Source organism: Anthonomus grandis, chromosome 22 (assembly GCF_022605725.1).
Source record: "Anthonomus grandis grandis chromosome 22, icAntGran1.3, whole genome shotgun sequence".
Taxonomy (NCBI): Eukaryota; Metazoa; Arthropoda; class Insecta; order Coleoptera; family Curculionidae; genus Anthonomus; species Anthonomus grandis.
This window is the reverse complement of record NC_065567.1, coordinates 19,078,740-19,094,415: the sequence shown is the minus strand read 5'-3', so window position 1 is coordinate 19,094,415 and position 15,676 is coordinate 19,078,740. Positions and strand designations below refer to the sequence as shown.

The following is a 15,676-nucleotide window of genomic DNA, read 5'->3' as shown; positions in this document are numbered from 1 at the left end:
TGCTGTCATTAGGAATGGTCGAATGGATGCAAAAATTAGATAAAGGATGAAATTTTGACAATAAATTGTATGGGTTGAGAAAGCGCAAAAACCAGAACTTTTAACAAAAATTCAAAGGGGGTTTTTTTTAGGGGTTGTTTGGGGATGGTCTTGGATTGGCGCCACCCCTTTGCACTTACAACTTTGACTCCAGGAGATAAATTGTTCAGAAAAATCAGAGCTACCTTTTCTTCCACAGAGCCGAATTCATCCGAGTTGATTTAGAGGGTGAAGGTTTGAAAAATTGGTTTTAAATTAATAACTTTCTTGGAAAAACTCCCACGAATTTTGTTCAAATAGCAAAGTTATGGCTCTCAAAAAGACGCGTACATTGATATATATATATCGACTATTTTGAAATAACTCGAAAACATCAAAGAAAAAAGTGTTGGATGTACAGAAGGTGGAGAAAAATTTTACTCTCTATTTGATAGTAAAAGCAACCCTCAACTCCGTACGTAAACCACCCTTATGGGGGGTGAAAATTTTGAAAACCTTTTTTGGCGAAACTATCGACTGTACGGTGTTGCTTCTACGCAACAAATTGAAGCAAAAAGTCTAAGCTATCTGTTCCACAGCAAAGAAGTGATAAATTGCATTTTAAGAGCTGTAAAATTAAGGGGTGCATATTAGAAACCAGTTTTTTCGAGTTATCTCTTCGGGTAAGAATTTTTTGAAAGTTGAAAAATTCTTACCCGGGAATTCTATACCGAAGGATTTTTTTAATAAAAGAACGTTATTAATTTAAAACCAATTTTTCAAAAATTCACCCCCTTTTTACACCCTCTAAATCAACTCGGATGAATTCGGCTCTGTGGAAGAAAAGGTAGCTCTGATTTTTCTGAACAATTTATCTTATGGAGTCAAAGTTGTAAGTGCAAAGGGGTAGCGCCAATCCAAGACCATCCCCAATCATCCCCTAAAAAAAAAAACCACTCGGAATTTTTGTTAACATTTTTGGTTTTTGCAATCTCTAAAACCCATACAACTTACTGTCAAAATTTCTTCCTCTATCTAATTTTTGCATCCATTCTCATACAGCACGACTGTACTACTCTATAACTCTTGGCAGGTCTTGCAGCTGGCTGCACGATCATTCTCCATCTTTCTCTTCCTTGATTCAGGATCGTATTCTATTGCAATCGCTCTCAAATCTGCAACAATATTCTCTCATACGCGGTATCCCCATAGATATCCGCCATTTCGGATTTTGCTCACTCGAGAATCTGATTGTCAGTGTACATGTCCTGCCCATCTCAACCTTAATTACTTTGATAATGTCTGGTGCTTCATAGAGCTCAGTCAGTTCAAACTTTGTTTATTCTTGGACGAAACTGCTCTATTCTGGGGTCTTTGCACGGTCCAAAGATCTTGCGCAGTTTGAAACACTTCAACTTGCGCTCGTTTTCCTTGATAAGGGTCCAAGCCTGTCTCATGTACATGACCACTGGTCGTATTACTGTTCTATATATATTTTATCTTCGGGAAAGATTTCTTCTGTTAATAACTTCTAGAGCATGCTGACTTGTTCTCTCTCGAAATTGAATTATCCCATTGTAACCTTTTCCCTTATCCTATTTCTTCTCGTTCTTTTACCTATATACATGTATTTCGTTTTGTCCTCGTTAATTTTAAGACTCATTATTGATTAACTCCTATACCATTATTACCCTGTTTCCAACCACCTCAATGACGTACGTAAAGTTCAAATTGAAAAAGCTATTTTAAAGTAAATTAAAGCTAATCTTGAGTTAATTGAATATTTACATGTCACTGTGTGCAGATTTTAAGAGACCAGTAGCTATTCTAACATATGCAACGTATGTACGAGCTTTTTTTTTTTTGATTGATTGATACGAAGTAAAGTAAGAGAAAGTCCAGATGCTTATAGATACACCTTGTTTATCTAGAAATTCCATTACCAATTTTGACAACGATCACATATGGGCCAAAAATAACCTAGTTAGGACTATCTTATGGTGTCACATTTTTTTCCTCTTAGACTTAATGGAAAACTTTAAGAAGAACTTTCAGTCATAGAAACATTTCGAATATCGTTCATGCACGTCGAGGTTCCACCAAACCTTAATATAGTGGCACGGCAATTTTTGGATGCAATATATCGTAATCGCTGGTTTGGGAAGATAGTCTCGCGACTGTGGCCCCCTCGCTCGCCCGACTTGAATCCTTTAGATTATTTTTTCTAGGGAGACTTTGAAGCGTTGCTATAGAAAGTTCCCATTGAAAGTGGGAGTAGACATAATAAAAAATACGCCAAACAATTATAAGAAAAATTATTTCCAATGATTTAAAAACAAACTTATATGGATTTAATTTTTCTTCTCGAAAACTACGCAAGATACAAAAAACATTTAAGAAAAAAAAAAGTTGTACTTTGATTTTGACTTATTTACCCAAAGAGAGTACAAATTCCTCAAAAGTCAGTGGCATACATTTTTTTAGTCAAAACTATTGGTTTAGGTATTGCTCGGGACGCCACTGAACTTAAAAAATTAAATAATAATTAAACTACGGCTAAATCAACACCAACCAAGTCTAACATCCTGGATCTTATCAATGAAGCCGTTGCAAACACATGTTTATTTGAACTTTTGATTCTAGAATTACTCAAAAAATTGCCTGTCAAATTTATTTTACAGGGTGGGCAAATAAGCGAGGTAAGCGGCTATATCTCAGGATCTGTACATCTGACAACAATGGAATTTTTTTTATTATATAAAAGTGGCGATGAGAAATTTCTGGAAATTATTTTCAAGTTTCGTATCTCACCGCTAGAAGGCGAAACTAAAAATTAAATAAGAAAAACGTCTGCTTATCCGTATTTTTAGTTACGCCCTCTAGCGGTGAAATACGAATTATTTCCATGATTTTCTCATGACCACTGTTATAATAATACAAAAGATCCTTTTGTTGCCAGATGTTCAGGTCCTGAAATACAGTCGCTTACCTCGCTTATTAGGGTGAGCAATCACCCTGTACAATAGATACAATTTAAACACACTTAGCCAAGTGCGAAATAAATAAATATTTTATCATGTTAAGCCTTTTGTTAAAATAGTAAAGGATCGTGGGAGATGTGGTTATATATCGGCAAGACATTCCGAAAATGTCTATTTTTAAAGCAAAACCCTAATTTTTAAGAAAATGTAACACATTGTGTCTAGATTTACAACCAATGGATAAAAAAATCATTAATACTAAAAAATACTTTCTTAGTTATACGCAAAAGTAACGGGACTCAATCAAGTTGAAACCAACAAGTACGAAAATCTTGCAATAACAGATTGTCTAAAAAATTACTTACATTTCTTAAAATTTCTAAATTGGCGGAATTTAGTGGTTTATCATAAATTAAAAATTTTACTTCATTATCTTTTAAAAAGCAAAATATATTAAAACCCCATTTTTTTCATATTCAATTTAAATCAAAACTTCGATGTGTTTATAACATTGCTAGGTTTCTTACGCCCTTTCTTCGAAGAAAAATGGATTCCTCGAAAAAACGAAGACTGGAAACTTTCCGTTTATTCATAAATTCTCCTGAACTTGGAATTAAAATGTGTGAATTATAATAGTTAAACCTGTGTAGTTCAATTGAACATGGGAGAATACAGTCGATTTATGGAAAAATACTTACGCGATTCACGTTTGACACTAAAACTGGATAATTTGTTCTTTTATAAATGCTTCTGAAAATGGGATTAAAATGTGTGAAAAATAATAGTAAATCAGTGTAGTTCAATAGAACACAGGAAACTTACATTGTCGATTTATGGTCACAAAAATGAAAAATAGTTCGCGATTCATGTTCACACTACAAATGGTGAATACTGTAGACTTCTCATTTTTTCATAAACGCTCGTGAAATAGAATCTCAATAGAACTCGGAAGACTTATACATATACTCGTGTTATGGCCATAAAAATAAAAACTGCTTACGCGGTTCATGTTTCGCATTTAAAAATTGAGATTTTTTGATCCTCCAAAAATGCTCCTGAAATATTTGAAATTCTAGAATTGTAATGGAACATCTTCAGTTGATTCTGTCAAATCAAAGTGTATCTTATTTAAAACAACAATTTAAGGTAGCATTTTAAACCCAAACTCTAGTGCGGCTAACTAGAAAATCATTTTTAATTCTTACACCAATATATATTTTAAGATTTTGGTGCACACAGCTTAGTTGGATACTAAAACTGGATAGCTATTAAACAATTTTAATACCCAATACATTCTTGGAGATGTTGTGGTTATATTTAGGCATGACATTCCTGAAATGTCTATCTTTATAACATGTTCAATTTAGATAAAAATGTCGATGTGTTTTTACCACCGCTTCCCCCATTCCAGTCCCTACGGTCCTTACAGCCCTTGCTCCAAAGAAAAATGGTCACCCTAACCTACATCCTTTTATGGATATGTAAATCAAACATGTTCGAAATAAGCTCCCTTTAAGAGTTTCTCTCTTCGTCTATATCCTTTAGCAGTAGGATATGACACACCCATATTTCTAAGATGTTAAAGTAACTGTTAAAAACATGAAATATATGGTACATAAAATCCTTTGTTCCCGTTAAAGTTTCAATAACAAAATACTAGTCAGAGAAACTATATTTTAGAAACTCCTCCCTTTCCTTATCGTCGCGCCGAATGTGCGATCATTTGAATATATGTGTCAAGGTCAACGGACGGGAATTATTCCCGCCCACATTTTCAAAAAAATACCGCAGCAACAGAAGGCATAACATTTACGGAAATTCAAATTTCTAATGTTTTGCCGTCTTGAAATACTAAAAAAAAAACCTTAAATGATGCCTTAAATTTAAACAAAAAAAAACACACTTTGAACATTTAAAAAAAAAGCGCGCGAACTTCTCCGAATAAACTTATTAGGGCGGGGGAAAGCTTCAATGGTACTGATCATGTATTATATAATAATAATAATGATTTGAAGTGGATGCAAGGGTGTTTTGGTTGAAGAAATTAGTTGGAATTAAAGTGAAAGATATAGGAAATCCAAAGTTGAAGTTACATCGATTCAGTAAAACGGCGCAGAAGGATTGACTAAATTGAATATTTCGCACTTCAGCCGCCCTTCAGGACGCCATCTGCCGAAACTCGAGCACATAACGGAATGAAGGGGGGATAGAGGCAAAAGAGGGTAAAATCCGCCCAGTCGAAAACGTTCCTCTCTGATACTCGGCGAATTTTGTTCAGCGTGTATCATATTTCGACGATGTTTTGTCCGACGACGAAACATGTACGGGCTACATAGAGATAGAATTCGAGTTTCGCCGGGAGTGAGTCGCGCGGGTTATCAAAATTTTTCGATTTAGTTTCTAAAAAATTTCGGCTTTTATCCGTGCCAGGATGGAGGGAGCCAAAGCCGGTTGTTTTTTGTATCGATGATAATTAGAATATTTTTAGTAAACTTGATAGAGAAACAGTCATGTGGACAACATTTAAAAGTCAGGTGTTCCCTTGGGTGCTACTCTTTCTACACACCACTCATTTTGGTAAGTACAGGCACACCCACATGCGTTTTTTTTTATTAAGTTTAAGGTGTAAACAAAGCCCCTCCCCTTCATACAAACAAAGAAATTCTTTCGGTAGTGCTTAAGGCCAATTACTTAATTTTTAGGTAACTGCTCAGAGGATGAGGAGCGGCTAGTGCGGGATCTGTTTAGAGGATACAATAAATTGATACGCCCGGTTCAGAATATGACTGAAAAATTGGACGTGCGATTTGGTTTGGCTTTCGTTCAACTTATCAATGTTGTAAGTATTTTCATCTATTTATTTTCTTGTCACGCCCTAACACACCCTCAAATTCTATTAAGTTAAGCCTAAGAACCTAAGCAAAAGAAAACTTTAGGATCAATTTTCGTTAATAAAAGCCCTTAGTGCAAGACCCAGTTAACCTATAAACCAAAAAGGGTGTGTTTATGTCATGGAGAATTCTGATAAAACGAATTGCCCTAATTGGGATCCAATGGCTTTGAATTAGTAGGAAACAAAATACTTGTTGCAATTTTATACTGAATTAATCTTCTGGATGCTATATTTAGATTTAGAAGTAATTTAGATTTAATGTCTTGCTCCCTTAATACTTCTTCCTTCATGAAATTTAATTTTCCACTAAAGAATTACTGAAATCATAAAATTGTTTGGAGATCATTTATTCGCCTGGAAGATTGCAAGGGTATTAAAATTGTTTGTGTATTTAGTAGGAATACAGTTTTAGTATCCAATTAAGCTGTGTACATCAAAATCTTAAAATATTTATTAGAGTAAGAATTAAAAATTATTTTCTAGTTTGCAGCACTAGAATTTTGATTTAAAATGATATTTAAAATGAGTTTATTCATATGCACTTTAATCCTCCTTGTTGATTTGTCAGACTCAACTGAAGATGTTCCATTGTCGTTCTAGAATTCTTAAATATGTCAGGAGCATTTTTGAAAGAACAAAAAGTCTTAATTTTTTTAGTACGCAACATGAACCACGTGACTATTTTTCATTTCACCAGTCTCTCATGTTGTATTGAACTGCACTATTATTTTTCACATGTTTTAATCCCAATTTCAAGAGCATTTATGTAAGAACAAAAAGTTTCCAGTGTTCGTTTTTTCAAGTATTCGCCACTGTTTGTGTGAAACATGAGTCGCGTGACTATTTTTAATTTTTGTGACCATAAATCGACTATATAAGTCTCCCGTGTTCTATTGAACTACACTGGTTCACTATTATTTCTCACATATTTTAATTCCAATTTTAGGAGCATTTATGAAAGAATGAAAAGTCTCCAGTTTTCGTTTTTCCATGTATTCACTATTTTTAGTGAGAAACTTGAATCGCGGGACTATTCTCCCGTGTTCTATTGAACTACACTAGTTTACTATTACTTTCACCATTTTTATCGCAATTTTAGGAGCATTTATGAATGAACATGAATGAACTAGAAAGTCTCAGCGTTCGGTTTTTAAGGATTTGCCATTTTTTAGTGTGAAATATGAATCGCGTGACTATTTTTCATTTTTGTGACCATAAATCAACTATATTTTTCAGTGTTTCATGGAACTATACTTTACTATTATTTTTCACACATTTTACTCCCAATTCAGCTTCTAGAAGTAAATTCAGTAGATATGCTATATTAACCAAGTCAAAGTCAAATAAAGCTTTATTGTTTAAACACCAAGATGTGTGTTAACAAAGCTATTATAAAAAATAAAACTACGTAAACTAACGTACTAATATTAAATTTACAACCAATAGAGATAAACAAATTGATTTATAGACAAAGAAATATTACAAACATATAAATTCACTTGGTATAATATCTGGGTTACATTAATTAATCCCTGCAGCTGTAATAGCAATTACACGTATAAGCCAGAAAGAAAAATTTAAATTAAAAATGGTCCAAGTATTCCTCTACAGTGTAGTAGTTTCTCACAACTATCGTTTTTCCCTCTCTCCTAAATAACTTATAAGAAACAGGATTACAAAAAGTAAGTGGAAGATCGTTAAGTATTTTTTTACTCTCGTGAAAAAAATAAGCTTTTGGTTAAAGAAGATGTAGGGATTGATACATTTATATTATGACGACCAAGTATTATTTACGTTTTCTGATTGGATAACTTAAGGATACTTCCTGTCCATCAAGCAAACAGTCTCCAGTATAAATAAAGATCGAAGAGTCAAAATTTTCTGGATTATAAAGTGCGGATTGCAAGACTCAAGATGCTTGAGAAGACATAAATGTCTTAGAGCACACCTTTTTCAGCATGAACCCAGAGATAAATGAAATTGCAGATGTGTGGCCTCAAAAACAAATCCCATAGCAGAAGTGAGATTCTAAATGATTATCCGTAGAGCATAACAGCCAGATGCCAACCTAGAACAAAGCCGCTCAATGTGATTTTTAAATTTTAATCTACTGTCAATAAGTAAACCTAAAATTTTATTAAAATTATTACTAGTAACGGTTTGTGAACACAAAGAAGCATCTAAATGCCAAAGAACAGTAGTAGTATCATCAGCCCATTAGTCCATGCTTTACTAGGGAAGTCCGTTACATTAAAAATAGTAGCGTACCAAGAACAGAGCCCTGCTGGCACACTTAACTTCTCTGATTCAGATCCAGCAAAATGAACCCTTTGACATATACCAGACAAAAATCGGACCTCTGTAGCCATACATTTACAATTTTTGCGGCATATTTTATGTGTCACGCCGTTCAAGGCCTTTGCGAAATCGCAAAACATTACTGCGGCTGCATTCCCATTATTAAGGCTCAGATAAAGCTGCTTCAAGAGATAAGAAAAACAGCATCACTTGTATTCGTGGCATACTGAAAACCAAATTGAGCCACATTAAAGAGATTGTTTCCTTAGAATACATTCATCCTATTTTTAAGCAGCTTTTCCACAATTTCTGAGGGTGTAGGAAGTAGAGAGGTAAGTCTGAAATTAGCGGGAGTAGTCTTTCCTTTTCTTAAAAATGGAATTACTATAGCTTGCTTTAACAGAGCTGGAACGTCACCATCCAAAAAAGAGACATTAATAATGCATTCAGCAAATGTCAACATTTGCTGAAGCAGCAAATGTGCTGTTGCAGGAAAATTTGCTTAAACTCCTATTGAGATGCCGTTAAAACCTAAAGAACCTATAGTTTTTACTTCTCTCAAGGTTTCCATGATTCCTTCAGATATGATAGAAAAGACTCGCCAGGCACGCCATTAACAAATAATAGGGGATCAGCAGCTGCTAAATAGCCTTGTATTTTATATTTTTGTAATATGTGGACTACAAATTTAGGTTGGAGTACTGTTGGTTTATTATTTCTCTCAGGTTTCAGTTAAAGTAAAACAAAAAGATTTGTATCGGGAAATTCGTATCCATTTAGGTTATGCCTGTGCATAACTTAAATGGATAATTTAAGCGCAAAAATGTTCAAATATTATAAATAATTTTAAAAATTACTGTATCGTTGAAAAATACGTAATTTCCTAAATATAACTTTATTGGGGGACTAGTCAACCCCCAATAAAAAATTGATTTCCCTAAAAAAAAAATTGCTCGCCTTTTTAATTACATTTTTAAAGGAAAATTATCTCTTAAATTTTGAACTTTTACGAGAGTATGACTTTTATGACTGCAATTAACAATATACGGAACCGACCTTCTGGAGGGTAATATTTTTAAATTTACCAAATTAGGTCAAAGGAGGCATCGTAAAAGAATTCAAATTCTTTCAAACAAAGTATAATTTTCGTTTCATTTTTTAGCCCCGCTATAGCAGGATAAAACTTAGATAATGGAAAAATGTTTTAATTAGGTTTTCTTGGTTGATAAATTTTTTTGTTAAAGCTAATTAGAAAAAATCATCAAAATAAAAAAATACAAAATTTAAAAGAAAAAACTTGAGCTTAATTATAAGGTGACCCTTTAAATCTTTGTTTAGGTTCGTGAATAATTACCAAATAGACGAATAATCCTGTAATTATTATTCACAGTGATATTCATTTATATTCATTGGCTTTGCCTTGGTTAAAGCCCCAAGCAAAGATTAAAGTGTTGCTAGAGACATTAGGTAGGGCCAAGGTTAATTCCTTATATATCATATATATTAAATGCAAAAGCTCTTCAAATAGGAAGCTTTAAAGGGTCACAGCTAAGGCATTTTCTCATAGATATAATTATTATTTAAATGTTATTGCAAATTACACGTGGTATTGATTGGATCAAATGAACGCAAAGGAGGAAACATCACGCGTCCGAAAGGAAAAAGTTAACAACTTATCCTTTCGGACGGAAAGGATAAGTTATTAACTTTTTCAAAAGTCAAAACGTTTAAAATTATTATAGAATGAAAAATATATTTTTGAATACTATGCCAAATAATAACGTCATGTTTCTAAACGCCAACTATCCATCCCATTAGACCAATAGAACTCCGTCAAGTTGTGAAGTGTATTGTTCATGATTTTCTGCAGCAGGAGTTACCCGACTTTTTTAGCCATCATAGTAACTTTTCCTTCCATCTTTATACTTTATAACAAGATGTTTACTTTAACTTGAGATTCAGAAAAGTTAGAGACTGACTTATAATTTCATCGTGGAATAAAAAGTGACGAACAGAGACGGAAACTGGAGCGAAAGAAATCTTTAAAAGTCGCTCGCTTGGAAATTCGGGTGGTTATGTCAAGTGGTATATTTTGCTTTTTAAATTTTTAAGGGTTAAATTCTTAAGGAACGTGTAATCGGATTTTATTAAAACTACTTATTTAGCAGCTTCACGCTCGTTAAGTCTTGCAACGTTTAATTACGGGAATCCGGGTTAGAAATATATATAATCCACGCTGATCGAAAAAAATAGAAATATTTTACGAAAGGATACACTCTTAAAAATAGGTGAATAAAAATTCAACAATTGTATAGATTTTACAAACAATTTGATTCTGGAAATGGTACAGAATCAATTTGTGTAGAATTTCTCTATGCTATTGTGTTTAAACAACTGTGGTTCTATAATCCACAAATTGTGTATCAATTTGATTTATTTTATTGTATGTATAGTACACTATTTGTGTACTTAAATTCGACAATATTTTATATTTATTTAATATAATTGTTCAGTAAAAAAGCACAATTTGTACATTTTAAATACACACGTTAGTGTAGTTTGTTTTAACAATATATTTTATTTTCTTTCATTTCAACTATTAAATTTTATTACAAATTGTGTATAATAATACTATATATTGTTTTATAAATTTAAATATAGTGTAGGTTACTTATTTTAGGTTTGTATATCAAATTAACATAAGAACTGGAGTTTTTTATTACAATGTTTTGTATTTATATTCATAAAAATTTAAAAATAATCAATATATTTGTATAAAAAAAATAAACAAATTGTTTAAAAATTTAAAATACATTTTAGAGAATTTCGTCATAAATCTGTGTAATAATAAATTCTAGTGCGCCTGGGAAAAACAGGATAAAAAAAAAGCTGTTTTTTTATTTTAACAATTTATTTAATTGTATGAAATATTTTCGAAAATTCCACCATTAATACATTAGAGCAATGTATTAAATCTTTTCTTCAATCGTTTCAAACCTAAGTTTTTTCCATAGATATTTTACACTGTCTCCTTTATAGCTCCATGAAAGTTTAGGGGATCTTGGTGGACACGATATTTCTACAGGAGCCTTCCTTCCTATCCAATAAAAAAAATCTTAAATATTTGTTTTAATATTAATAGCCTAGGTAAATTTTAGGAAATTTTTAAAATTTAATTTTAAAAGGTTTTTAGTTTGTTGATAATAGTTTAGTTACCATAGAGAGTGTGAGAGCTAGTGGCTGCCCACAGTGAGTAGGTATACTGTCAGACAGTGCTATGATTAAGTAGATACCATTTTGTAATACAAATTGAAATACAAATGCAATAAAGGTTACAAATTTAACCGACCTCTACATGAAAATTGGATATTCTATAAGTAAAGTTATCAGTTATCACTGAACAGCTACCTGTCTAAACATCAAAATATCCAGTAAATTCCAAAGTATACAATAAATGCAAAAAAAAATATGGTGCTTACCTAATTACCTACCTACAAACTGCTCCTGGAGTTGGTCCAATAAACCCCACTCCTTAAGTTTATCTTCAACGAATATATTCATTTTTTTTTCTTATGCAATTTTAACACTTAACAAAACGAAAAAACCTTAAAACAAATTAATGCGGGCCGATTAATTGAAGGGCTGAAAAATGAACAGTTGAACACCTGTGGCACTGGGAATTATAGCAATGCTGCCATCAAATGTATCTTAAAGATTACACCGCCAATTAAAAAAGTTACGTTTCCTTTTTCCCGACGCGTGTTATTATCACGATATTATTTAAATAAATAAAATTAGAACTTATGATGATTGGGCTTATTTTTAAATATCCTATTAAATTATTTTCAATTAACAACGTTATATCGACTGCAAATTTTGATGCATATCTTTACAACTGTTTAATATTGAATCTGGCAACATTGACGCTAACAACGAAGTTCTAGCGGCAAAGGCAAGGGCGTCGGGCGCGTCCTCCTTTATACACAATTGTGTATTATAACTACACAATACATAGTTTAAAATTCTATAATTGTGAAGGGCTATTAGCAAGAATCTTTTTTATTCTACACAATTGTGAATAAAATCAAAACAAGCCAGAATAAAAAAATAATTAAAAATTGTAGTAAAAATATACTTGGTTATTAGATTTTTTACCAAACTGCATTGGATTAAAAAAAAAAAATGTGTAATATTTATACACATTATCTTAATAATTAATATCCACTTATATTGTATTAATTTAATATGCAATAATTGTATAAAATATACACATTAAAACATATACAAAATGCCTGAGGATTTTTATACAGGACTATGAGATATTATCTAACAATTGTGTATTAAAATTAAACATTTTTCTTTACACAACAAAATGTGAAAAAATCCATCGGGATTTTTCTGTGTGTAGTGCGAAGGCTCATTGGATAAATAAAAACTAATACTTTAGTGGCTATATCTAGCAAAGCAATTTAGTTATTAGCAGATCATATCCAAAACTCAGCCAGAACTGAAATATATCCAGATGATCCAGTAAGAGCAAGCAGGAAAACTGAAAACTTTTTATGAGAGGGACTTAAGTCACTTCTATGGGTTTGTGCTGTAAAACAAAAGAATCTCTTTGTCTAAAAAGATATTTCTTTAAAATGAATTTGCAAAATGTTTTAAATGAATAATTATGCCAAACAACGATTATCTTTTTATGTAAAAACGAGCGGAATATATGATAACACAGATGAGATATAAAGCAAAACGTGGTATTCTAAATTGAAATACACATACGGAGCTTAATTTTGACGGTCAAATTGTGATTTCAAAGTATTTTGCGAGCGCGAAACGAGCGTTCCAGATTTGATCGGTGGGATTCAGCCTATTTGTTTTATTTAATGAAAATGAATTTTCAGGATCAAGGTTTTATTACATCGAAGGTTATATCAACAAATGATTGAATTAATTTTTTTAATCCAATCCAAAACAATTAAATATATTTTTATTCTTTTGTATAGTATTAGTCTTTTGTCTCTATTATTCATTTGGATTGCGAATTCGGCTCGGATTTTGTTTTAAATTTATTGCTGATCAACATGTATTATTTAAAATGTAACTCGCTTTCTCTAATTTTGTTCCAGTTACCCAAATTAAGGTTATTAGTATATAGCGCTATGATACTAATTTACGTCAAGGTTCACACAAGAGCCGACCGTCTTCAATTTAACCGTATTTAATTTTTTAAACGCTTTTTATATGGCTCTAAGAGCATATAAGATTAGAACAAAAATAAAACGAGGAAAACAAATTGATATTAGGCACACATAAAAATATGTGAGAAATCAGATCATGTTTTACAAGAAAAAATAATGATGCTCAATTTAAAATAACGAGATCTACAGAAATAGAAACACAGCATGAGTAAAAGTAATTTGGAAAAAGGAAGCATTGGCAGAAATCACTCAATAAAATAAAAAATATCAAGTACACATACAAATATGAGGATCTAGATCAAGTTTTACAGGAGACAAAAAATTGTGCTCAATTTAAAATAACGAGTTCTATGGAAGCAGAAACACAGCATCAATAAAAATATCTTAGAAATAGGAAGCATTGCCCAAAAACCCCAAAAAAAATAAAGAATATCAAGTACGCATCCAAATACATGAGGATTCAGATCTTTACAAGAAACAAAAAATGGTGCTAAATTTAAAATAACAAAGTCTATAGAAGCGGAAACACAGCATCAGGAAGAATATCTAAGTGTCAGGAAGCATTGTCAAAAATCCCCAAAATAAAATAAAGAATATTAAGGACACATCCAAATATATGAGCATTCAGATCAAGTTTTACAGGAAAAAAATGAGGCTTAATTTAAAATAACGAGGTATATAGAAGCGGAAACACAGCATCAGGAAGAATATCTAAGTGTCAGGAAGCATTGCCAAAAATCCCCAAAATAAAATAAAGAATATCAAGGACATATCCAAATATATGAGGATTCAGATCAAGTTTTAGAGGAAAAAAAATGGTACTCAATTTAAGATAATGAGAAGCAGAAAACAACATCAGTAAAAATATCTTAGAAACAGGAAGCATTGCCAGAAATTTCTAAATAAAATGAATAATATCAATTACACATCCAAATATATGAGGATTGAGATCAAGTATTACAGGAAAAAAAATGAGGCTAAAATAACGAGGTCTATAAAAACGCAAACACAGCATCAGTAAAAATATCTCAGAAATAGGCAGCATTGCCAAAAAATTCCCTAAATAAAATACAGAATATCAAGTACACATACAAATATATGAGGAACCAGATCAAGTTTTACAAGAAACTTAAAATGGTGCCTAATTTAAAATAGTGTGGTCTAAAGAAGCGGAAACACTGCATCAATAAAAATATCTTAGAAATAGGAAGCATTGCCAAAAATCCCCAAAATAAAATAATGAATATCAAGGACACATCCAAATATATGAGGATTCAGATCAAGTTTTCCAAGAAAAAAAAATGGTACTAAATTTAAGATAACGGGTTCTATATAGAAGTGGAAAAACAGCACCAGTAAAGCTTAGAAACAGGAAGCATTTCTAGAAATCCCTAAATAAAATAAAAAATCTCAGGTACACATACAAATAATTGAGAAAACAGATCAAGTTTTTCAAGAAAAAAAATGGTGCTCAATTTAAAATAACGATGTTATAGAAGGGGCAAAACCATCAGTGACCATCGGTAAACTTTTGCAATTAGGCAGCGTTGCCAGAACTCCTCAAATAAAATAGAAAATTATCAACTACGTATAAAATTTTTTAAACATTTCTATGCTAATGGGCCATTGATTGTGGACCTCCGTATTTCAATTACAATGTGTTTTATGTTTTATGCATTTTATTTCACATCTCTCTTTAAATGTTTTTTGCATATAGTTTTCAACCTAAATTTAAAAAAACATACATTGCATATTATGTAGGCAGACCTACAAACTTTTTATTATCTTGGAAATATTCGTTAAAACAAAAAGGAAACTTTATCCAGTTTATCCAGAAGCGCGAGAAACTTGTCAAATTGACCAATTTTATATAACGTGATTATAAAATGTATATTTAATTATAATAAACAACAGAAAGTTCAATTACATATTTGATGAAATTAAAAAAAAAATTCAGGGATGACTTAGCATTACTGCTATTCGTACACGGAAAGTAAAAAAGCAATTTGTCATTCGTTCTCATACTTTTTTGACACCTTTTCAATTTTATACACACCCCTCGTTTTACCTTCCTTAAGGCAAATTTTATTTTACGTTTTTCTGTTAGAGTCAAATAAAATTTTACTGCTCTGAAAAGTGTATAAGAAAATCTTAATTGGAAAACTCGTTATTATTGTATGCTGACAATAAAATCGCGTTTACAAAATACTAAAAGCTCCTTTAATCTAATTCAAAACATGGAATGGTAAAACCGAGGGTAAAACTTAACGAGGATTTTAATGAAATCC

At 31.7% G+C, this 15,676-nt stretch overlaps 1 protein-coding gene across 1 annotated transcript in view; it reads left to right on the top strand.

Moving 5' to 3' along the window:
* The first annotated feature begins 5,258 nt into the window (after positions 1 to 5,258).
* The window catches only part of LOC126748490 (acetylcholine receptor subunit beta-like 1), a 91,189-nt gene continuing 80,771 nt past the window's right edge, over positions 5,259 to 15,676 (top strand). The window contains exons 1-2 of the mRNA XM_050457757.1: positions 5,259 to 5,576; positions 5,702 to 5,838. Of these exons, the coding sequence (XP_050313714.1) occupies positions 5,510 to 5,576; positions 5,702 to 5,838 (204 nt within the window). The 5' untranslated portion in view covers positions 5,259 to 5,509. The remainder of the gene's footprint in view (positions 5,577 to 5,701; positions 5,839 to 15,676) is intronic.